The 22,217-nt window shown below is 37.7% G+C and overlaps 1 protein-coding gene and 1 long non-coding RNA gene across 3 annotated transcripts in view; one reads left to right on the top strand and one right to left on the bottom strand.

The window, feature by feature from the left end:
* The window catches only part of LOC123870695, a 29,637-nt gene extending 27,142 nt beyond the window's left edge, over positions 1 to 2,495 (bottom strand). Inside the window, exon 1 of the long non-coding RNA XR_006797125.1 lies at positions 2,352 to 2,495. This is a non-coding gene — a long non-coding RNA (uncharacterized LOC123870695). The remainder of the gene's footprint in view (positions 1 to 2,351) is intronic.
* Positions 1 to 20,919, top strand: part of LOC123870666 (cholesterol transporter ABCA5-like) — a 47,967-nt gene extending 27,048 nt beyond the window's left edge. Inside the window, exons 9-36 of one of the 2 annotated variants that reach the window (XM_045914024.1) lie at positions 411 to 554; positions 1,550 to 1,700; positions 2,009 to 2,150; positions 2,535 to 2,765; positions 3,176 to 3,290; positions 3,472 to 3,621; positions 4,033 to 4,200; positions 4,294 to 4,369; positions 5,176 to 5,352; positions 5,781 to 5,953; positions 6,361 to 6,459; positions 7,119 to 7,275; positions 7,647 to 7,998; positions 8,446 to 8,632; positions 8,903 to 9,019; positions 9,287 to 9,506; positions 9,829 to 9,916; positions 10,374 to 10,542; positions 10,994 to 11,149; positions 11,430 to 11,636; positions 11,863 to 12,023; positions 12,316 to 12,523; positions 13,049 to 13,140; positions 13,231 to 13,318; positions 13,756 to 13,837; positions 19,182 to 19,314; positions 19,652 to 19,815; positions 20,439 to 20,919. In XM_045914024.1, coding sequence (XP_045769980.1) covers positions 411 to 554; positions 1,550 to 1,700; positions 2,009 to 2,150; positions 2,535 to 2,765; positions 3,176 to 3,290; positions 3,472 to 3,621; positions 4,033 to 4,200; positions 4,294 to 4,369; positions 5,176 to 5,352; positions 5,781 to 5,953; positions 6,361 to 6,459; positions 7,119 to 7,275; positions 7,647 to 7,998; positions 8,446 to 8,632; positions 8,903 to 9,019; positions 9,287 to 9,506; positions 9,829 to 9,916; positions 10,374 to 10,542; positions 10,994 to 11,149; positions 11,430 to 11,636; positions 11,863 to 12,023; positions 12,316 to 12,523; positions 13,049 to 13,140; positions 13,231 to 13,318; positions 13,756 to 13,837; positions 19,182 to 19,314; positions 19,652 to 19,815; positions 20,439 to 20,551 — 4,320 coding nt within the window. In that variant the 3' untranslated portion in view covers positions 20,552 to 20,919. Of the gene's footprint in view, positions 1 to 410; positions 555 to 1,549; positions 1,701 to 2,008; positions 2,151 to 2,534; positions 2,766 to 3,175; positions 3,291 to 3,471; positions 3,622 to 4,032; positions 4,201 to 4,293; positions 4,370 to 5,175; positions 5,353 to 5,780; positions 5,954 to 6,360; positions 6,469 to 7,118; positions 7,276 to 7,646; positions 7,999 to 8,445; positions 8,633 to 8,902; positions 9,020 to 9,286; positions 9,507 to 9,828; positions 9,917 to 10,373; positions 10,543 to 10,993; positions 11,150 to 11,429; positions 11,637 to 11,862; positions 12,024 to 12,315; positions 12,524 to 13,048; positions 13,141 to 13,230; positions 13,319 to 13,755; positions 13,838 to 19,181; positions 19,315 to 19,651; positions 19,816 to 20,438 lie in introns of both variants that reach the window. The other variant, XM_045914022.1, reaches the window with a different exon arrangement.
* The last annotated feature ends 1,298 nt before the right edge of the window (positions 20,920 to 22,217 follow it).

Genomic DNA, 22,217 nt, shown 5'->3' with positions numbered 1-22,217 from the left:
TTCCATAGTTCCCAGTCCACTTTGTTTGCGTAGCCTAGAGAGGCAACGAAAACCTGAAAATACTAAGGTGTCCAAAATATATCTCTGTAAAAGAAGAGTGAATAGGTATAACATTCCCCAGGCAGGCGCATTCTATCTTAGGCTGTATCACCAGTCATCAGTTACTATTAGGTGTGATTACAGTCAAGTCCAAGCCTATATAGTTAACATGAATAAAATTCATACGCATCAAAATCAGTTTACAGAATATCTGTAATGTACTTATCAGCAACACCTATAACTATTTTGGGAACGAAACTGTTATGCATTTCCGCTTTATTCAATTTTAATTTCATAAAAGATACCTACTTAATTTATTTACAGTTTATTCCTACCCTTTACCGCTTATTAACTCTTTTTGCATCTTTCAGACGGCGGGTATTCTAGGCAGCTTCGCGGTGAACTTAATGAGTGGCCTGTACTTCATCCAAGTGTTTGTCTCCAACGCAGACTCCCTTGCCTTCTGGTTCGTCTCGCTAATTAGTTCCAGCTGTTACGCCCTGGCCATGGATAAGGTACATAGTATTTATTTCAAATTCATTGAAATTCTTTTATTTTTCTTAAATAGGAAATTATTGGGAGCAGCAAACCTCCCTTGGTGAGGTACACCGTGAAATGTGAATTTCTACACTACGATAGAAGTCAAACCGAATGGCAAAAAATATAAACCTCGAATTGACCCAAATGTTGACATTGCATTAGACCGCGTTAGCACGTTTCTTGTGATTATAATTTTGCTCTACTTCCACTATCTACCCTACGGGAGAGCGGGGCATGGTGGGGTTAACCTTTAAGACCCCACTATGCTCCATTTTCCCCTATTATCACAACCAAGGTGCATGCATGTGTTTATAGATGCTTATGGGGTTTGCCATACTTACTGTCAAACTATGCTAGTTTTAGGGCTACGGTAAATTGAGTACGACAAGTGTAAATTAAAAATTTATAACACCCCCGACAACTGAAGGTTACAGTAACTAAAAAAGACCGAAAAGACCTGATAACTTTCAAACGGCTGAACTGATTTTCTTGGACTATTCCGCGCCTACGATCTAAAGTATCTGAGTTTTCCAAAACATCATTTTCAAATAAATAATTACGTATTTAGGCAACGTCCATCTTGACAGCTTGACATTTGTCAATTGACATAATATTATGAACCTAACGGTTATCTATCCTTCTTTTCTACAAGAAAACTAGAAAAGAGCTGATAACTCTTAAACAACTGAACTAATTTTTTTGGATTATAGCTAAGAACACTCTCGATCAAGCCACTTTTCAAACAAAAAAAAGTAAATTAAAATCGGTTCATTCGTTTAGGCGCTACGATGCCACAGACAGATACACAGATACACAGATACACAGATACACAGACACACAGATACACAGATACACACGTCAAACTTATAACACCCCTCTTTTTGGGTCGGGGGTTAAAAACAGCACGTCAGACGATCTAAAAGTATGCCATACATCGTTTTAAAATACTAATTCTTGGACACCTTTGTAGGCTTTAGTGCTGGACATGGCCGGCGTGGGTGTGACATGGGAGAACTTATGGAGTGGACCTGGTGTGCCGTTTGGCGGCAGTCTCATCATGATGGCCGTAGACACCGTACTGTACGGCCTTGCTGCCTACTGGCTTGATGCTGTCATACCCAGTATGTTAAGATACATGTACAATTTTATCACTCAGGAATTCACAATCTTTTTTCTCTTTCACTGTTCTACCACAGAACAGCGAGAAAACGTGAATGTTGGTATCATTATGTGGTTATCCAATCTACTTGCACGGAACGTTTTTGTTTCTCATACGAACTGCTAAGGTTTGGAACGCCCGTCCAGCACCTCTGGCGTTAAAAATGTAAAACTTGAAATTTAAAACCTTAAAATTTAAGAACATATAAAACTACAACCTCAAATAAGTCTGAGGGTATCTCCCACTATTGACACGAACATGTTATTTTAGGTGAATACGGTATAAAACAGAAGCCCTGGTTCTGCCTGCTACCATCGTTCTGGCTGGGCAGTCGACGCGGCAGAGTCTCAGCTGTCCACTTCCACTCCAACGGCGACACTGCTCACAACAAGGACATCGAACCGGTACCTAAGTGAGTTGCAACTGGGATTCGTAGATTTAGCACTTTACGATTCAATTCGGCTGAGCAATATTCTGGAACCTTCGGGATATCTTCTCGTCCAAAATTTGCAGTGCCTGAAGACCAAGTTTTTGAAGGTACCAATATTATAGCTATAAAATGGTGAAGGGAGAACTAGGTTGAATAGTTTCTTACACTCTCTGAAATGTGTACTGTAAAATACGTGGAACGAATTTTCTTTTTCTCAATCGTTCACTCTTGATAGATGGTCGTGGCTATGAATTCTTTACTGCTGCTCGCGTTATCTCCCTCCAGTGACTTCTGTTGGTGGCATTACGTGTACACATGACGACAGGCGTGTTTCTGTAGAATAATTACTCAAATTTTTACTCACAGGGAGCTGCTTGACAAAGAAGCAATCAGGATTGTGGGGTTACAGAAGAGCTTCCGTCACTGTAGACGACCAGAAATTAAGGCCATCGATGGTATTGACCTGAGCATCTACGAGGGACAGATCACAGCTGTGCTGGGGCACAATGGCGCTGGGAAATCGACTTTGTTTAATATCCTCACGGGTCTGACTGCTCCAACTGCTGGGACTGCTTATGTTTATGGATTGGATGTGAGGTGAGTTTAGTTTCCATAATTGTGAATGATTTGATTTGATGGTTAATGATGGCAGATACCTACTCTGGTTCACAAGACTACGGAACTGACATAGCTCAACGGGTTCCGAAGTTAAAGTGGCATTGGGTAAGGCAACTAGGTTAAAAAACCGATAGATATTAGGGTTCCAAGGTGCTAGAGCGGCAGCCTTGCGCCTAAAAGCGCAGCGTTGGAAGATCCCCCACTAGTTAACAGATGACATCAAACGATTCGCAGGGAGCCGCTGGATTCAGGCGGTGCCAGACCATGGCGTGTGGAAGTCTCTACAAGAGACCTATGTCTAGCAGTTGATGCCTATTGGTTGATAATGATGAAATGATGATGAATTTATGGTATTGTTACTGTAACGATAGATAGTATTCTCATTACAGGGACCCAAATGACATGCACGAGATACGGCAAATGATCGGCGTGTGTCCCCAACAGGATGTTCTGTTTGATCTGCTCTCGGTGAAGGAGCACTTGCAGTTCTTTGCAGCTGTTAAAGTAAGTACGGAGAAAATGGATACAAATAGAAAAATACAAGATAGACTTGCATTTGACGACGATCATTGTTTGATAAAGAGCAATGGAGAGGTCTAGGTTGGAGCGCACTTTCCTATTAACACCCATGAAATATACAGAGACAAAAGTAAGGCTAGTAAATATGATGTTGCATATTTTGCAGGGCATACCACGAAACAGGATATCTGATGAAGTGCACAAAGCGGTGTCGGAGGTCGGGCTGCTGGACCAGATGATGGTGTTTTCAAAACACCTATCTGGAGGGCAAAAGAGAAAACTTAGTATAGCTATAGCATTTATAGGAGATCCTAAGGTAATGAACAATTTTGACTGTGACAATATTTACTATGTGTATGATTATTCATTCCACCATAACTTCTAAATGCTTGAACAGATTTGAATGTATGGGGTATCATTAGAATCCTTACATCGTCCCAAGTAATACTGGGTATAATTTCTTTGAAAAAATCAATATGGCGGCTGTATGGCGCCATTTTCAAATGTAAAATTTTTAGTTGGTTTTTTAGCATGGCAGTTGTGATTTTTGTCTTGATTCATTACCTACTGTTCTTCCATGTTGCCTTACAGATAATTGTGATAGAAGCAGACATTACTTTGCGAAAGTCCATCGTATATGTATACAAAGAATCAAAAGCTTAATTTGCTATAATCCGCTAAAAAGCGCTTTTTAACGGATTATAGCAAATTAAGCTTTTGCTTACAGATAATAATACTAGACGAGCCAACGGCAGGAGTGGACCCGGTGTCTCGGAGACAAACCTGGCGCATCCTGCAGCGCGCTCGACGTGGGAGGGTGTTACTTTTGACCACGCACTTTATGGACGAAGCTGATATCCTGGGGGATAGGAAGGCTGTGATTAGTAAAGGAAGGGTGAGTTATGACTGGAAATCAGTCCTAACTTTGAGCGACAATTGGAACAATTCAATAACTGCAGGAATGTAATTTCTTGATGATTTGTTGTAGGTTCGTTGTGCTGGGACTTCGTTATTTTTGAAGAATAAGTTCGGTATAGGATACCATTTGACATTAGTTTTAGATGGTAAGTAAAATCCTAAATATCAAATGTTTCATAGATATAAGTACTTTGGTTTTCTTTGGTGTAATCAAAAGATAAACAAGTAGCTTTTAGTTGAAATGCGTAAGAGGCGTCTATATATGCAGTCCATATATGACCTTGTTACCGAAAACTGGCACAGACATCATGATATCTAAGAATGAAAAACCTAACTCAAGAAGATCTAAAGCGCTAGACAAATCGCGTCGCTTATGCGTTTCTCGGAGAACGTTGCTGCGATTCGTGTATCTTTTCAGAAATCAGAAAAATCGGACTTTATTCTATGCTCTTTTTCCAAGATACCTATCTTCCAGCGGGATTCGTTGGCATTATGCCAATCCTGCGGTTCTATTGTGAATTCAATTAAATTATTTGGCAAACCTTTCATAATTTTAGTTTTCAACTTTTGCCAGTGTAATTTCTATGCACGTTTCCGAGGTACATTAGTCGGCAGGAAATATTGTACATTGATCTTTAGAAAGTCATTCATACCTATGTGACATTTGTCGGTCTCAACGACAGAGACAACGCTCTATGAAACCGTTATCTCGTTCTAAAGGTCGATGTAAAATATTTCCTGCCGGGACCTACTGTAGGACTTAAGCTCCCAACCACGATGGTAAAGCTGCGTTGTGTAATTTTGATTTGCTGCCTAACTTTCTCTAACTTTTTCAAGATGGCAACCAAAAAGCTTATAAAAACGCAAACGCAACTCAACCTTAAATCTTCCAAACCCTTTACAAAGCAGTACGGCAGCGGAAGATAGTTTTATGGGGTTTTATTTGACGCAGGTGCGTGCCGCGAGCACCAAATAACGCGGCTGGTACGCGGTCACGTGCCGCGCGCCGAAAAGGCTCGCCGGCACGGCCGCGAGCTATCGTACATCCTGCCTCACTACGCTGTGCATCTGTTCCCGCCGCTCTTCCAGGCTATTGAGCAGGAGATACGCGAGAAAAGCAATCGGCTTGGTGAGAATGCAACTTAATATTGAAAGCATTTCAAGGATTTTCTTCACTTTCCTCTCTGATCTAGATTCCAATCGGGTTAGCTAATTCCTCGTGTATAGATCCAGCTCAGAAGATGCTACGGTTGCTGCGGTTGAGTACCAATCACCTACTCAATGTACGCCTACTTGCTGAGTTCTCCCTCTTCCATTATCATCCACACTTCTTTCAGTTCAGCAAAATTCTTTTAGAGGTGATAAAACTTTAGTTTCCATCCCAATAGTATCTAGTTATTGCAGTTTGTATGCACGTAATATTAATTATTATAATTGAGAGTTGAGTGAATACAAAAATCCAAATGAATCCAGAAAGTGTTGTGCCAATATATGTTTTTTTTTTTAATCCTTATTTTATTAATTCCTTTCATAGTCTGATAACGACTTTCTTTAAAGGTATCACGAGTTATGGAGTATCGATGACAACGTTGGAGGAGGTGTTCTTAAGTCTAGAAGGTGAAAACGAGGAAGAGACTGAGGCTGTAGAAGGAGTATCATCTGTGAAGCTGGTGCGAGCCAGAGCTCTATCGAGGAGTCTATCCCTTCAGAGCAAGACCTTAAGTTATCAGGTAGATGTTCTAATTCTTTTTAGATTCCACCTCTTTCCGAGTGCATCAACTGTTTTCTTTATTTTATTGATTTGCTTCTGATAGTATGCCAAGTGTTAGTAAGCGATTTTGTAGTGTTTAGAAACTTACCTGGGAAGGATTTATATTCGCGATAGGTAGGGATAAAAGATATCGTTCCTCCTTATCCTGAAATTATAGAGCAAAATTGTTTTTTTTGCAGGTTCCTATCCGGTTCTTACTTAATGGTGTCCTTTTTACGATGTTATATTTGTAATTTGTATTTGACTCGCTCAGCTAGTCTCAGTTTTGCCCGGTTTGTTGTTAGATAAGTTACGTAGGTACTTAATAAATATCTAGAATTTATCAGGACTTTTCTGTGTTAAACTAACTATTTTCATTATATTTAGGAATTGAATGATAAGGATCAGCAGAAAACTACGTCACTCCCCACACCACCAGCGTCACATGCTCTGCATTCCACCACGCACGGAGTAGAACATGTTAAGGTAAATAAGGTAAATGACCCAAGGAAAATATTTCATATGAAATTAACGAATTGGGTAACATTTGAAATGATTTCTTTTGGCGTTTGTAAACTATGTAACCTTAAATGAGATTTTATAAACTTAAAGGAGTATGAAAATTATTATACCTAATGTATAAGTGAAAGTGATATAGATTCAACAATTTTCAGAACAAAGTTCTTTGGACAATTTAGAATTTAAAAGACATGAGAGTCAGGGAAGATGATTTTCCTCAACACCCAATGGAAGCAAAAAAAACAGCCTTCGCTTTCATTTGCTGAATACTGTTGCACATAAACTAGGAAAAGAAAATAGATGTTTTCGGAATGCCTTTGTTATTGAGAAGAACCAGCAAAAAACTCGCTGGTTGCTCTTTTCAAAATTTGATTTAAAATAATAAATATGTTATGCCATGTAAAGGAATAATGAAATAAAAAAAGAAAAAACGTTTATTCTTTAAAAATTGTGTTACACATCACCAGTTGTAGCATTGTGTGCGCTAGAGTGAGCTTCAAGTTTGTGAACTGCATGATTAGCATACTTTTAACACATTTTTTAAAATTGTATAAATACAAACCTAAAATTAATTGCACAGTTTTTTTTTTATATTCCCATTTTGTAAATGCTGATGAAACTTCCAGGTCACCCCAGAAGCCCCGGTGTCAGTGGACGCGTTGGGAGAAATAGTGAAAACCAACCAGTCGTGCTGGCGGACGTTTTGCGCGCTCGTCTACATCCGCACCGTGCGCATGATCCGCGACCCTTACAAGCTTTACGTTATGATCTTTATGCCTATCAGTAAGTGCTTTTTTGCCATCATCTTCAAATTTTATCATATCTTTACTCGCATATATAGATCAGAGATTAAATTTTTCAAAAGGATTTTTAAAATTATGTCGTAATTTTTAGGTACTACTTTAATTTTTTGATAGTGATTACAGGATTAAAGTGCCAACTACCAACGTTTCGATTAATTTGTAATGAGTTTTATGAATATGATATGCGATATGACTGGTAAATAATTTTACTTGTGACAGAAAATTTCGTATTCGTAGTCTTTTGTCTTTCATTTCATAAGTATAACATTTTGATTACTTTGGTGTCCACGACCTCATTAGTGTTTAATAATGTATATGTTGAAAAAAAAACTATGAGAGATTCCTTTTCAGTTTCCTGCGCCCTGGGTCTCTATATGAAATCGAGGCAAATAGTGTTTTTTCGGATGCAGCCACTCAAATTGGATCCCAATGCCTACTTCAATAAGACCCCGATTGCTTTGCACAGTGAACAGGCAAATTTGAAAGAAATAGAGGACTTTCAAGATTCTCTGGAAACTTTGGGAGCGTACCCGATAGACTTTTTTGATGGGAACTTTTCTAGCCTTTTGGGTATGGAGAACTTCGGCGCTTTCAGCTTGAAAGACAGCCTTGTTCCGTATGGGAAAGTAATGGCCTATTATAATAGTACTTACACACATAGTCTGCCTATTATAGTTAATTTATTGGACAATAGCATTTACAGGTAAGCTTTGTGAACTACTTGCTTTCTCTATTAATATCATTAAATGCCACTGTTTAAGTATGGAAGAGTGAATAGCGAGTGCCCCACAAATATCTTTGTCTGGGCCATTTCAAAAGCCTACGAAACTTTTCAATTGAAAAAAACATGACATCGGCGTTGATTCAAATCTATCAACTGAGCTGTCAAAATTTAAAAGGACCATAAGGATAGTTATCTTCGTAATTTGAAGTATCGTCACGTAACCTTAAATTGAAATGTTAACCTCGAACCTTTACTTACTTACTTAAGAATTTATTATCATGAACATTGTGATATCTTTGGGTTAACTATTAAATTTGACAGTTAAATGCCGAGGGCTCTTAATAAAGACTTGTACTATATTTACTTACTAACTCTTTTACTTAAGAAATTTTTTCTTTGGTATAAATACCTACTGAAAATTTTCAGGGTACTAATGTCAGACTCAGGTCAGCTAGATAGCTTTAGGCCTATAGAGGTGTTGACGCATCCTTTCCAACAAACAGAGCAACAGGAGGAATTTAATCTCGGCAATGTTGTATGTGCCATCTTTATGGGCATGATTTTTGCTTTGGTTCCTGTGACGCTTGCTGTGGATATTGTTTATGATAGAGAGGTAAGCCATATTTACTTTTTAACTCTAAGCATAATTACTGTGATGACCAAGTCATTAGTGAAAAGTGTGAGTAACAGAGGTCGTAACATCCTTCCTTGGAGGACGCCAAATCAGGAAATTTCAAAAGTAAACTCCGATAGTTGATCCATGTTCAGTATTGTTTAATTTCAATGTAGCTAGAAATTAATGTAGTACTACGCATTAGAAGGGTCATTCTAAACGATTTTTTGCTGTAATCATGGTTTGTGTTATTTGATATTTGTGTTTCAGATAAAAGCCAAAAACCAGTTAAGAGTCAACGGGTTGTCGATGAGCATGTATTTTCTTACTTACTTCACTATTCTCATCTTTATTATGATTGTTACTAGCGTCGGAGTACTGTGTCTTGTAAGTTCTGTTGAATTAACAACTACTTAAATTCGTTATTATTACTAAATACTTATTGCATTATTTTTATTAGCTGATACACTTAGTTTTAAATTATTTTTAGTGTTAACATAGTTTTTTACTCATGTGTAAATTCATTGAATCAAATATTATGTGACGTCTTAGTTTTAATTTAAGTTCATATTGTAATGTTCCTTATGAAACTATCGTATGTTACCTATGTAAGTTAACGTTAAAAATCTAATTCATAGTTTTTCTCATATCTAGGTACTGCTCAACGATATACCCAGTTTAACAAACGGCTCAGCGATTACCATGCTCTCTGGTCTTCTGATCCTATATAGTCCATCTGCCATCTTGTTCAACACCTGCCTCTCTTATATCTTCGACAAAATGGACTCAGCACAGAGCATCATGCCTAATATTACTACTTGGGTTGGAGTTATACCGTTTATTTTGGTAGCTGTTTTAGATACATTTAAATGGGGTAAGTACTTTCTCTTGGAAGAAATAATTGTAACTAATGATAAACTAACTAAAATATATCAACAAACTTTATTACTTATAATAATCAAAAGCCTTTATCGAATCTTTATCTGAGTATATTTCGTATCTCTTGGCCCTTATTATATATTATAGTTTTCTTGTGTTTTTGGAATAAACTTCTGAAGTGACTTCTATAATTTACTATGGGTTCTATATTTAACTATTCTTGATGTCGTCTTTTTATATCTACCAAAAATATGTGCTGTTTAGGTTACTTAATATATTTCTTATAATATTATGTGAATAATATTTCTTTGTTTCAGGTAGCAACATTGCATTTTATCTTCATTTAGTGTTTAGTTTCCTGGACGTCATGTATATACCTTACGCCATCATTTATTATGTTGATAGGTACGTACTATATTAATTTATTAAAATTTATAGATGATTTTCATACACAACAAGAGGCATGACTGCATCAATAAGAAATGAAAAATTTGAAAATTTTACATTATGTTCTGAACTTAAATAATGTTCCGTTTGATTTTGATATGACTTTCTAATGCATAGTAATTTTTCTTAAATGCAAATAAGTCTTAGGAGACCAGTTACCAAAGTGCCTAGTAAAAATGAATTATCATGCTGCTTTGATTTTTTTTAAATTTATTTAAAGTGATGTGGACGCTGGGCACCCAAAAATATTAGAGCTCTTTTAACATCAAGAACCTAAAAGAAGAAGAAAAACAAAAGGACCGTTTTTCCTGACGATGTTTTCTTTTTCACAACCTTCTCAAACTCTTGGTTATGTTTCGTTCTGTCAAAACCACGTCCAGTCAAAACTATATTTCAATGAAATATGTATGTCCAGGGTATACTTGACTTGCAACCTACGTGGGTTGTGCACAGTGCCGGATCTGTCGATCTACTTCACGGCAGAGATTTGGGTACTGATCGCGGCCATGGTTATACATGTGCCCATCTGTGGGGCCGTGCTGTTGGCTGCAGACCGGCTCAAATCAGGCGGGAGGATATGCCCTGTAAGTATTAGATCATATATGGACATTTAGAGTAACAGCAACTCCAAAGTTCAGAAAAACAAGTCTTACAAATTCTTCCAATGATGCTACAATCCAAAAAGTTGGATTAAATTTCTTTTACTTGCTATTAATATTATACCAAGCCAAGAATTTTTTTAGTTAATTTGTGAACGCCTGTGTTCCATCATAAAAGTGAACCAACCTACAAACATACAGAGCCAATTACGGCTCTGTATTCCGAGCCTTACTTGGTATCACACCAGTTTCATAGGATATTCGCAATCTTTGTGATCAATACTGGTACTTTTGTTGCAAAAGTACTAGTCGGCTTCAGCCAAGTACCAGTATTGATCACAACATTGAATTGTGAACAAAAGTAGCATAACTTCCACTAGTAATGATACCTGCGTAACATAGAAGCAGATTTTCTTAAGAGACTTCTATCTTTCAGCATAAAAAGACCACCCCCGAGAAGCCAGACATGGAAGGGGAGGTGGGAGGTGAGCTGGGAGAGGATGAGGATGTGAGACGAGAGCGACGGCGCGTAGCCTCTCTCCTCCATTCGCCGCCAGAGAATTCACAGCAGGCACCGGCGTTGCTTGTACATGTAAGCCAGAATCATTTTACCAGAATCTTCGAAAACAATGGGGCTCACGTATTGGACTTAATTAGTTTATTAGAATATTGGATCATATTTTCTGCAAAACGTTCCTACCCACAATGAGATATTATGGATAACCTGATTACCAACTGAGTGAGAAATATGCGATACATTATTTCTTTAGCGATACGATATGATTATACCGTAATCACTCAGATGGTGTTCTCTTGACTTGTTTGTGAGTTGGAAAATACTTCCAATTTACAATTTACTTTTCTATTTCCAGAATCTCCGCAAAGAGTACAAACTCCGCAGTTCGCGCAGTGGCAATGCTTGCTGTGGAGGTGGCGAGCAGCTCAAACGAGCGGCTTTAGCGCGACTGTCACTGGCAGTTCACGGAGGAGAAGTCTTCGGTCTGCTGGGCCACAATGGCGCTGGCAAGACCACCACCATGAAGATCATCACTGCAGAGGAGCGGGTAACTTGCGGCACTGTAAGTGTTCTTATAAAACTTCTTAATTTGTCTTTTATTAAATTCCAATATAATCAAATATAATCATTCTATTTCCCTTAGATTAAGTAACTTATACCAACGTTTGCTTTCCGAAATCAGTTGATCGATAGTAGTCCAAACTACATAAAAAAACATGTGCGTTAACCCTCATCGTTGTTGAAAGATTTGGATATCCAGGAACCACAACAGAATTTCTTGATTTCAGGTAATGTTGGGTGGACAGAACATCGATGACGCGCAGTCAGGCCCGTTCCAGATGCTCGGCTACTGTCCGCAGCACGACGCGCTGTGGAAGAACGTCACCCTCCGCGAGCACATCGAGTGCTACGCAGCCATCCGTGGCATCAGCAAGGCTGACACGCCGAGGTAACTCGGGCCAGTCTCTCAGGCAGTCAGTCAAGCCCGGTCCAGATGCCTGTACTGGGCTATGCCAGCAGAAAAATATTTCAAAACTCCAATTTAGATCATCAGACAGATGATTTTGGGAGATTCTGGTGAATCAAAGTAATAAATGCAAACCATAACAAAAATTGAACTTCACTAATATGAATAGGGGGTTGTCTTATGCAGATTTCAAAGTCTTGTATCAAAATTTTTTGATCAAATACGTCGTAAATGTTAAGACAGTTGCTTATTAACTATTTGTTGTTTATTTCAGGATAGTAGACGCGTACCTAAATGGGCTACAAATAATGGAGCATGCGAGTAAAAACGCAGAAGAATGCTCCGGCGGGACGCGGCGCAAGCTGTCGTTTGCGCTTGCGATGGTGGGCAGTCCGCGGGTAGTGCTGCTGGATGAACCTTCCACCGGCATGGACCCGAGGAGCAAGCGGTTCCTCTGGGACACTATCCTGGCCAGCTTTCAGGTAACTATTCAGGCTGTGTTGTGCAATACGAGGGTATAAACGCAGAGGAACGCTACAGTGGGACGCAGCGCAAGCTGTCATTTGCACTTGTGATGGTGGTAACTCCACGAGTAGTGTTGTTGGACGAGCTTTCCATGGACCCGAGGTGCAAGTGGTTCCTCTGGGACACTATCCTGGCCAGCTTCCAGGTAACTGTTCAGGCTGTGTGATGCAGGACACTGGTATAGACGTAGAATTATTCCAGTAAACAGTTATTTGCGCTTGCGTTGGCGAGTAGTTCACGAGTAGTGCTGTTGGATTTTTGGAGGAGAATGAGTGGAGAAATTTAATATGACCGATACTGATTTCTGCGTTATGGAAATTCCCTTGTAATGTTAGCTTTATTTTATTTTATTATGTGTGTACCTACTTGTGTACAAAAATTTTAGTACATTAATCACATGAATCTTAATTTAGTCCAGGCTCCAGTAAAACATTTATTTTTGTTATGATACGACATAAAAAAATTGTAATTTCCTTGTTCAGGGCAGAAAAGGTGCTATTTTGACGACACATTCCATGGAAGAGGCTGATGCATTATGTTCTAGGGTTGGAATTATGGTTAAGGGAGGTTTAAGGTAAGACTACTTCCGTATTTACATTTTACATCTTCAACATATTCTTCATCCTATAAACATATTCCCACTGATAAATTATTTTAAATGCAGGTGTATTGGTTCAACGCAACATTTGAAGAATTTGTATGGCGCAGGATATACGCTAGAAATGAAAATAGGCCAGAATAATCAGAAGCCTGTAAGTTGCCAACTTTCCTAACCTCAAAAATAACTACAGCCTCTATTAAAACAAAAGTTTTAGGGTTTCTAATAAAATTTGCACCACCATTTGGCATACTTTAGGTGAGAGGTTCACCGGCCAATAAGAGTTCCTATATTTTGACATTGCTGTCAAAACATATACACACGCCAATAATAATTAATTAATGGCTTGGATGCCTGATTTGGTGTCATTTTTGTAAACCTTCATTGGGTAGGTACTGATCAATTCGATCTATTGGTATTTGGTAATAAATCATTATTCTTATGTCTCATAGTATTATCACAATTGCTTCTACTAATCAGTTTATCATGAACAGTTGGCCAATCAGACTCAATAATGATGTAGGTACTAATTTGTCGAGGAGAGGTGATCACTGAGGATTAACTAGTAATTTTTATTCGTATCGTTTCCAGGTGTTAGAAACTGATTTGTCAATGACTCCGTCGCCGCTGCGGTCACCTGACAACTCTCCGTCATTGGGAGAGGCCGACGAAGGTAGGCCAATATAAATAATTGCAAGATTTTTCAACACTATCGAACCGCGAGCTGGCGATGTGTGGCACATCTTTCTCTTCTTTTCTTGCTTCTTTCTTTCACTTTAAACAGTTCTTAAGAGGAAAACCATTGCGAATGACATAGACGATTTCACCTTCAAACTAGCAATTTTGACATGTCATGACCCTCTATTGACAATTAATCAAGCAGACATTTCAATTTGCGAAATTTACGCGGACTTTTAGTATTTTGACGTAGGAGGGTAAAAGATCCAGTACATGAACGAATAAGGACTACCCTGACATTGACCTAAAATTAAGGTATATGAGAATCGTTCTATATCTAATTTTTATATTTTGTGTGTCTGTACACAGTAAGTAAACACTCTTAAATTATTTAAATATCAAAAAATCAAATAAAATGCGTGGTATTAATTATTATAAATTATTTTATTTAAGAAAAGGATAATTGCCAGAAAATGAACTGGGAATTTCAGTGAATGAACGAACTCTATCTAGTGCATAAACTCTCGATTCCTATTAATAAATAAATTCTTAAATATATTTTCGGCTTGGAATTCAAAAAAAATTGACAGATTTTCACAGTTTTTGACTTATTGTATATTTTTTTCTACATTTTGCGCGATAAATCAAACACTATTTTGTGATCCCAGGGAGCTCTAAATATCGATTTTATACGAAATCGGTCAATTAACAAAGAATTTCAAAATGGCGTCGACTTTTTTAAATTTTGGTAACAGTTTCTTATTTTGTGATCCCAGGGAGCTCTAAATATCAATTTTGAACAAAATCGGTCAATTAACAAAGAATTTCAAAATGGCGTCGACTTTTTTAAATTTTGGTAACAGTTTCCTTTTTTGTGATGCCAGGGAGCTCTAAATATCGATTTTGAACGAAATCGGTCAATTAACAAAGAATTTCAAAATGGCGTCGACTTTTTTAAATTTTGGTAACAGTTTCCTTTTTTGTGATCCCAGGGAGCTCTAAATATAGATTTTGAACGAAATCGGTCAATTAACAAAGAATTTCAAAATGGCGTCGACTTTTTTAAATTTTGGTAACAGTTTCCTTTTTTGTGATCCCAGGGAGCTCTAAATATAGATTTTGAACGAAATCGGTCAATTAACAAAGAATTTCAAAATGGCGTCGACTTTTTTAAATTTTGGTAACAGTTTCTTATTTTGTGATGCCAGGGAGCTCTAAATATCGATTTTGTACGAAATCGGTCAATTAACAAAGAATTTCAAAATGGCGTTGACTTTTTTAAATTTTGGTAACAGTTTCTTATTTTGTGATCCCAGGGAGCTCTAAATATCGATTTTGAACGAAATTGGTCAATTAACAAAGAATTTCAAAATGGCGTCGACTTTTTTAAATTTTGGTAACAGTTTCTTATTTTGTGATCCCAGGGAGCTCTAAATATCGATTTTGAACGAAATCGGTCAACTAACAAAGAATTTCAAAATGGCGTCGACTTTTTTAAATTTTGATAACAGTTTCCTGTTTTGTGATCCCAGGGAGCTCTAAATATCGATTTTGAACGAAATCGGTGAATTGACAAAGAATTACAAAATGGCGTCGACTTTTTTAAATTTTGGTAACAGTTTCTTATTTTGTGATCCCAGGGAGCTCTAAATATCGATTTTGAACGAAATCGGTCAATTAACAAAGAATTTCAAAATGGCGTCGACTTTTTTAAATTTTGGTAACAGTTTCTTATTTTGTGATCCCAGGGAGCTCTAAATATCGATTTTGAACGAAATCGGTGAATTGACAAAGAATTACAAAATGGCGTCAACTTTTTTAAATTTTGGTAACAGTTTCTTATTTTGTGATCCCAGGGAGCTCTAAATATCGATTTTGAACGAAATCGGTCAATTAACAAAGAATTTCAAAATGGCGTCGACTTTTTTAAATTTTGGTAACAGTTTCTTATTTTGTGATCCCAGGGAGCTCTAAATATCGATTTTGAACGGAATCGGTCAATTAACAAAGAATTTCAAAATGGCGCCAACTGTTTTAAATTTTGGTAACAATTTCCTGTTTTGTGATCCTAGGGATCCTCAGATATTGATTTTGAACAAAATCTATGACAGTTCAAAAAAATAGATTTTAAACACTATTTAAATTATTATCATTAACATTAAATTAAATGAAAACACGACGCGCGACGTGTACTGCAGCCCCTGAGCTTGAGCACAGGCCGAGCCGGTATAAACCGATTTCTCTCCGTACGCGACGTAGCGCCTGTGCTCACGCACACACGCGCCTCAAGCTTGTAGTAGTGTACCTATCGTAGCGCGCTTGTGTGAAGCTTTGACTCTGTTCGCTACTCATGTGGTTATACAACGCAATACCACACTCACAAACACTCGTACAAACATACAGACAAGTATATACTCACACACACTCACACACACACACACACACATGGACGCACACGCACTTTTGAACGGTTTGAACGGAACACGGTTTTGAAATTGAAATTGAAAACAGTGTAAGAATTTGTAAGAAAATATTTAAAAAAGGTATATCAGCCGGTTTTTTATTCCAGCTCTTAATACATGTAAAAACATCCAATCTGTTCATTTACTCGAGCCTTTACCCTCGTACCTAATTATATCGACCGCCCCATATCAAAACAAAGTAAATGTCATTTTTCCGAAAATCGTTTTATGTCATAAGCCTAACTTTCATAGTATGTCCCGTTGTATTGTAAGGACACCCACATTAAAGTAAAATTAAAAGCTAGTAAGTCGCTTTGACCTCTGTCTTTCTGTCCGTCTGTCCGTCTGTCGTGTCTGTCAAGAAAACCTATAGGGTATTTCCCGTTAACCTAGAATTATGGGCAGGTAGATAGGTCTCAACTCTCATAGCCCAAGTAAAGGAATAAATCTGAAAACAAATTTCGTGATTCTAGATCAACGGGAAGTACTGTATAGGTTTTCTTTACGGACGGACAGACAACAAAGTGATCCTTTAAGAGCTCCGTTTTTCATTTTGAGGTACGGAACCCTAAAAAAGAAAATGATGCAATGTAATGAATAAATGTGTAGGCAAGTCTTCATACTAAAATATTTAAACCCCTTTAATTTAAAAACTGTCATAGCCTAGTGGTTAGAACGTCCGCCTCCTAATCGAAGGTCGGGGGTTCGATCCTGGAATCACGTTCTACTAACTTTTCAGTTATGTGCGTTTTAAGCAATTTAATATCACTTGCTTTAACGGCGAAGGAAAACATCGTGAGGAAACCTGCATACCTGCAAGTTTTCCATGTTCTCAAAGGTGTGTGAAGTATGCCATTCCGCATTGGACCAGCGTTGTAGACTATTCTATTCTTTTGAATTTAAGCCGCTTACTAGGTTTTGATTTGAGAAAGCTGGAATGCCAGATTTGACATTAATTGACAAAATTGAGAGACCTAAGCTTGTATAAGAACACAGAAGTGTCATAATTCGTGTTCACTTTGCCTAACGTCTCTCAGAGAGCAGAGAGAGATTTAAACTGTTTCTTATAATCACTGGCCATATTTCAAATGCGAAAGTGTGTTTGTTGGTTTAATATTTAATCACACTGCAACGGAGCAACCAGTCGACGTGGTTTTTTGCATGGATACATTTAAAGACCTAGAGACTGACATCTCTCTCCGCATCGTATTCTTTATTGCTGAGGGTTGTGACCTCTTACCATTATTCCTACATCTAATGGTAGGTTTTCTTGGGATAATAATGTGGTGGATTCAAAGAGCCTACGGAACTCGACTAGAAAAACGAGATTTTGACTCTTAGGTTTAACGGTTATGAATTATTATCAGTGATATAATTTATTAGCGCTGCCAGGTAAAATGACATTTATCTCAGAAAATCAAAGAGTTTCCACGAGATTTTTTCCAAGGTTGCGCTACTAAGTACATATATTATGAAGAGGAAAGGTTTGTTTATTTGTTATCGATAAACTCTGAAACTACTGAACTACTTGCACTAAAGACATAATCATCAACATCAACCGACAGACGTCCACAGTGAATATAGGTCTTTAATAGGGTCTTCCACATGCTACGGGTTTGCGCCGCCTGAATCTTTGCGCTTGCGCTTGACGACAATCATGCTTTAAAGAAAGCAGTGATGAGGTCTAAGTAGGAGCACGCTTACCTAGAAGATGCCTATTCACTCTTGGCTTTCAGGTATCTAAGGTATATATGGCAGGAAACACGGCCCCCGAAATGGCGTTCCAACCTTTAGGCTCTCCCCATTGCCCGCAGCATGAATCTGAGCTTTCTTATGAGACCCATGGTTATTTTATGTACATATAATATCTCATAAGAAAGCTCTAACACACAATCCAGCTAAGTAAGTCCAATTTCGAAAAAAGCTAGCTAGCCGACAAATCTAACTCAGGCAGCCTTCGGGAATCTTCGAGATGTCTCTCGTCCAAAATTCCTCAATGCTTGAAGACCAGTCTTTGAATAGTGCATATTGTCAGTGATGAAATATGGATCCGAAATATAGGTCTTTTTTTTGTACACAGGAAATGCCTGACGCATACCCCTCCGTCATGTGGGGCTTGCACCAAACTTGCACTACTACGAAATCCATTTCGGAACACGGCACCCGGGACGAGGCGCGCTATCTCCTAGAAAACATAGGTATAATACCTATTTAGAACACTTACTATCTGTCATCATAATCTATGACAACCTCCGAGTATTTACCTGGTAAAACTGTAACTTTAGAATCAAATTTAGTATATAAGCAGGCTTCATTTAGAAATGAAAAAATCCCTATTTTATTTTTCAACGATTATAAACACAACTTTCATTCAAAAATAATAAGCTTAAATTCATTTTAAATAATATTTTGCGATGAAATGACGCGCGCAGTCCGCCCGTCATGAGAGTCCAGTGGACACTGAATTCCATAGAGCGCCTGCAAGAAAATAAATAGCACAGGAAGTTTTTTGGTTAGTTTTAAATTATTTAAGAAATGAAAAACATTTAGTATAAAACTAACAATTAAAATTGATTGCTAAACCTAAACATATCATTTTCTGGAGGTTGGCTTCAAAGTGTCAAGATGTTAAAGAAAATTTTTACAGAACAAGTTGCGAACAGCAATGTTTTCAACTTGTTTTTTTTTATTTATTGGGATAATGTATACAAAATTAAAAGAAGTACTTATAATCTTCACAAACTGAAGTTTTTAATTGCATGTATTTAATAGCTGTTAATGCTTTAGAAAAATAAACAATTCACTTCAAAGTACAGCATTTTTGCGATTTGTCAAATAGCCATAGTCTTAATATAATTTATTCATCGTTCGTTGTAGGTTCTGGAGGAGGTTCGGCCACTGTAGAGGCGGAGGGTGAGGGGGAGGGCGAGCCGGAGGGTGACGCGGTAGACGTCAGCATACACACGCCGCTGGTCGGCAACACACCCTCTGTCCGCCTGCATCACCAGCGGTGAGGTTTTGCTCATTTAATTACAAAAAGAAGGAATGTAGTAGGCATCACAGCACCTGTGAGGGGCTGTGTGGGAGGAAAGGTGAGGGGCAGAGGAAGAGTGATGTGGTGAACATCAGCATACACAAGCAGCAAAACACTCTCTACTATTCCAACGTTAATTTCCTATGTAATCAACTCTTAATGGATGCCAAAATTTAATTGAGCCCGATGAATTGCTTCGTTATCCGATTAGTATACGAATGGTTATCCCCGACTAGGTATGAATGATACTATAATTAAATAGAAAATAAATAACTTAGTTTTTGTGCAATCAATTAATTAATGTTGCGATTAGAACGGAATCGTCTGGCGGCGCGAGTGCGGAGGCAGCCATCGCGCTGGTAGCGCAACTGTTCCCGGCCGCCACACTTGAGGAGAGCTTTGCAGAGCGGCTCGTGTTCTCTGTTCCTCAATGCTCAGTATCCAGTCTCGCGAGATGTTTCCAGCAGATCGAGGACGGTGAGTTACCCTCTATCTTCTTACCTGACGCAGTGAATAACAGAGGGTTTGAAGTCATTTGGTAGTGTAAAATAGCCATCGCGCTGGTAGCGGTTTTAAGCTACCGCCGGTACATCTCCTGAGGATGCTTTGGTCTCGGAGTGAAAGCTACGTGATTTTAAAGATCTGTGTGGTGTTGTGGGTTTCCTGCTTCTTAACTAGTAGGAAGGTGGGCGGTGCATATTGCGTACTGCACGTTGTATCATAAATATTAGTCTTTTTTGCGGATTATAGCAAATTAAGGTTGTGGTTTCTTGTAAATCATGGAATTCCGCAAAGTAACGCAGCTTCTTCTATCCAACATTAGAAATTATGATAGATACTTTTTTTAACCATATAGGCTTGCGCTTGACTGCAATCACTAAGGTGGTACGCGCCTACCTAGAAGATGTCTATTCACCCTTCTTTTGAAGGTACCAAAATTTATAGCTAGCGGGGAAAATGGAAGCTGAAAGGGCATTCTATATTCTAGTAGTGCGTATAAGAAATGAGGAAGCAAATCGCTTCGTACGAGTCCATGGAATTTCGACTACGCAAGGGTGCAGACCTATATTTATAAAAATTTGAGTTTTTGTGATATACAGCAAAGGAGAAGCTGAACATCGTGGAGTACAGCTTCAGCCAGACGACGCTCGAGCAGGTGTTCCTTAAGTTTGCGCAGACCGATCACCAGGAGTCTTCGGACCAAGAACATTAGGATCCTTCATAGAATAAGACACCGTGAGACGTTGACTTTGCGATTTTAAGATGCTTTCCTGAGTATGATTGAATTTTAGAAAAACAATTTCGTATAGACCATTGTAGATAGCGGTGAAAGCCTAATTAATGGCTTACATTTCGCCTCTTATTCGGGTGGTTAGCGTTCAATCTTGGGCACGCACATTTAACTTTTCAGAGTTATGTGCGGTTAAAACAATCAATTTTTTTAAATCAAAGTTTTTTTTTACAATTTTTTTTACATAATATAATCGTTGACTCCAGCTGAACTACATTTATGCTTTAGTGGTGAAAGAAAACATCGTTAAAAAACCTGTATGCCTGAGAGTTCTCAACCATGTTTTCAATTCCTCAATAGCTCAACGGTTATAGGAGCGGACTGAAATCCGAAAGGTCGCCGGTTCAAACCCCACCCGTTGCACTATTGTCGTACCCACTCCTAGCACAAGCTTAACGCTTAGTTGGAGGGGAAAGGGGAATGTTAGTCATGATTAAAAATGGCTAATATTCTTTTATAAAAAAATAATAATTCAAAGGTGTGTAAAGTCTGCCAATCTGCACTTGGTCAGCGTGGTGAACTGTGGCCAACATCCTAATAATTACCCTGCATTGGTCTTCTAGGTGTGTTTTTCTACTTTGACAATTGGCACGTCAAAGTAGGTAACTTTGCAATAGTTCGCAAATATGTCTTTGCAAGTTGCGTAGTTACAATTCTTTTTGAGAACAATTTTTAACTTATGGTTTTAATATATTTATATTTAAAAAAAATCGTAAAGTCACCGTCGATTGGGTTAGTAATTTTGTGCTTTTCGAAAAAAACTGTAAAATAATGAATACATACGCTTCTGGTATATTATATTCTGTAGTTTATTTTTTTTAGGTTTCCTTGAGCTTGTATGAAGTTTCCAGTCGAAGAGAGAAAATAATTAGGTGTTGTAGTATGTAATAATTATTGAGATAGATACATATTGCTAAAATTTCACGCTGCCTTGCATTGTTTATGGCGTTCGGATGTTGCAGTTTGTTAAGTTTTGATTGGAAAAGTTTAGTTTTAAAATGTTTTGGGAGGTGAAGAAATTTAGATGGCGTGACTTGTTAATAATATGTCTATCTTCGCGTAACTTTCATCAAGTTGATCTTCTATATTCAGGCTGTTTATAAATGGATATTTAAAATTAACTGCCCATATATACTTATTTATGCCGTTCAATTAATTTGAAAATGGACTTTGAAACAGGCCTAGGTATTAAAAGGGTTTTTTAAATTGAAATTTCAGATTTTTTATGGTAAGATATTACACTACTTTCATAAAAACTTAAAGACTGAATTTCGCGTGCTTGTTTATAAATTTACTGTCTAGGTAAATACTTATTACAATTTAAATTGCACTGGAATTTGCTTTTCTACTAATGCTTTATAATGTTAGTATTTTTACAGAAAATCGGTCACAAAAATAACTCGCATTCTTAGTAATCATTCATTTTGTTTTTCTAAACAGGCAGAAAATGAGAATATTATAAAAAACTTAAACATCTTGTATATAGAAGCAATATCAGCGTTATGATGAAAGTATATGGATATTAGGTCGTGTTGATACTTTGTAAATTTTTTTATAATTTGATATTTTAGTAGCAACTTTTATATAC

Source organism: Maniola jurtina, chromosome 13 (assembly GCF_905333055.1).
Source record: "Maniola jurtina chromosome 13, ilManJurt1.1, whole genome shotgun sequence".
Taxonomy (NCBI): Eukaryota; Metazoa; Arthropoda; class Insecta; order Lepidoptera; family Nymphalidae; genus Maniola; species Maniola jurtina.
This window is presented reverse-complemented; position numbering and strand designations above follow the sequence as displayed.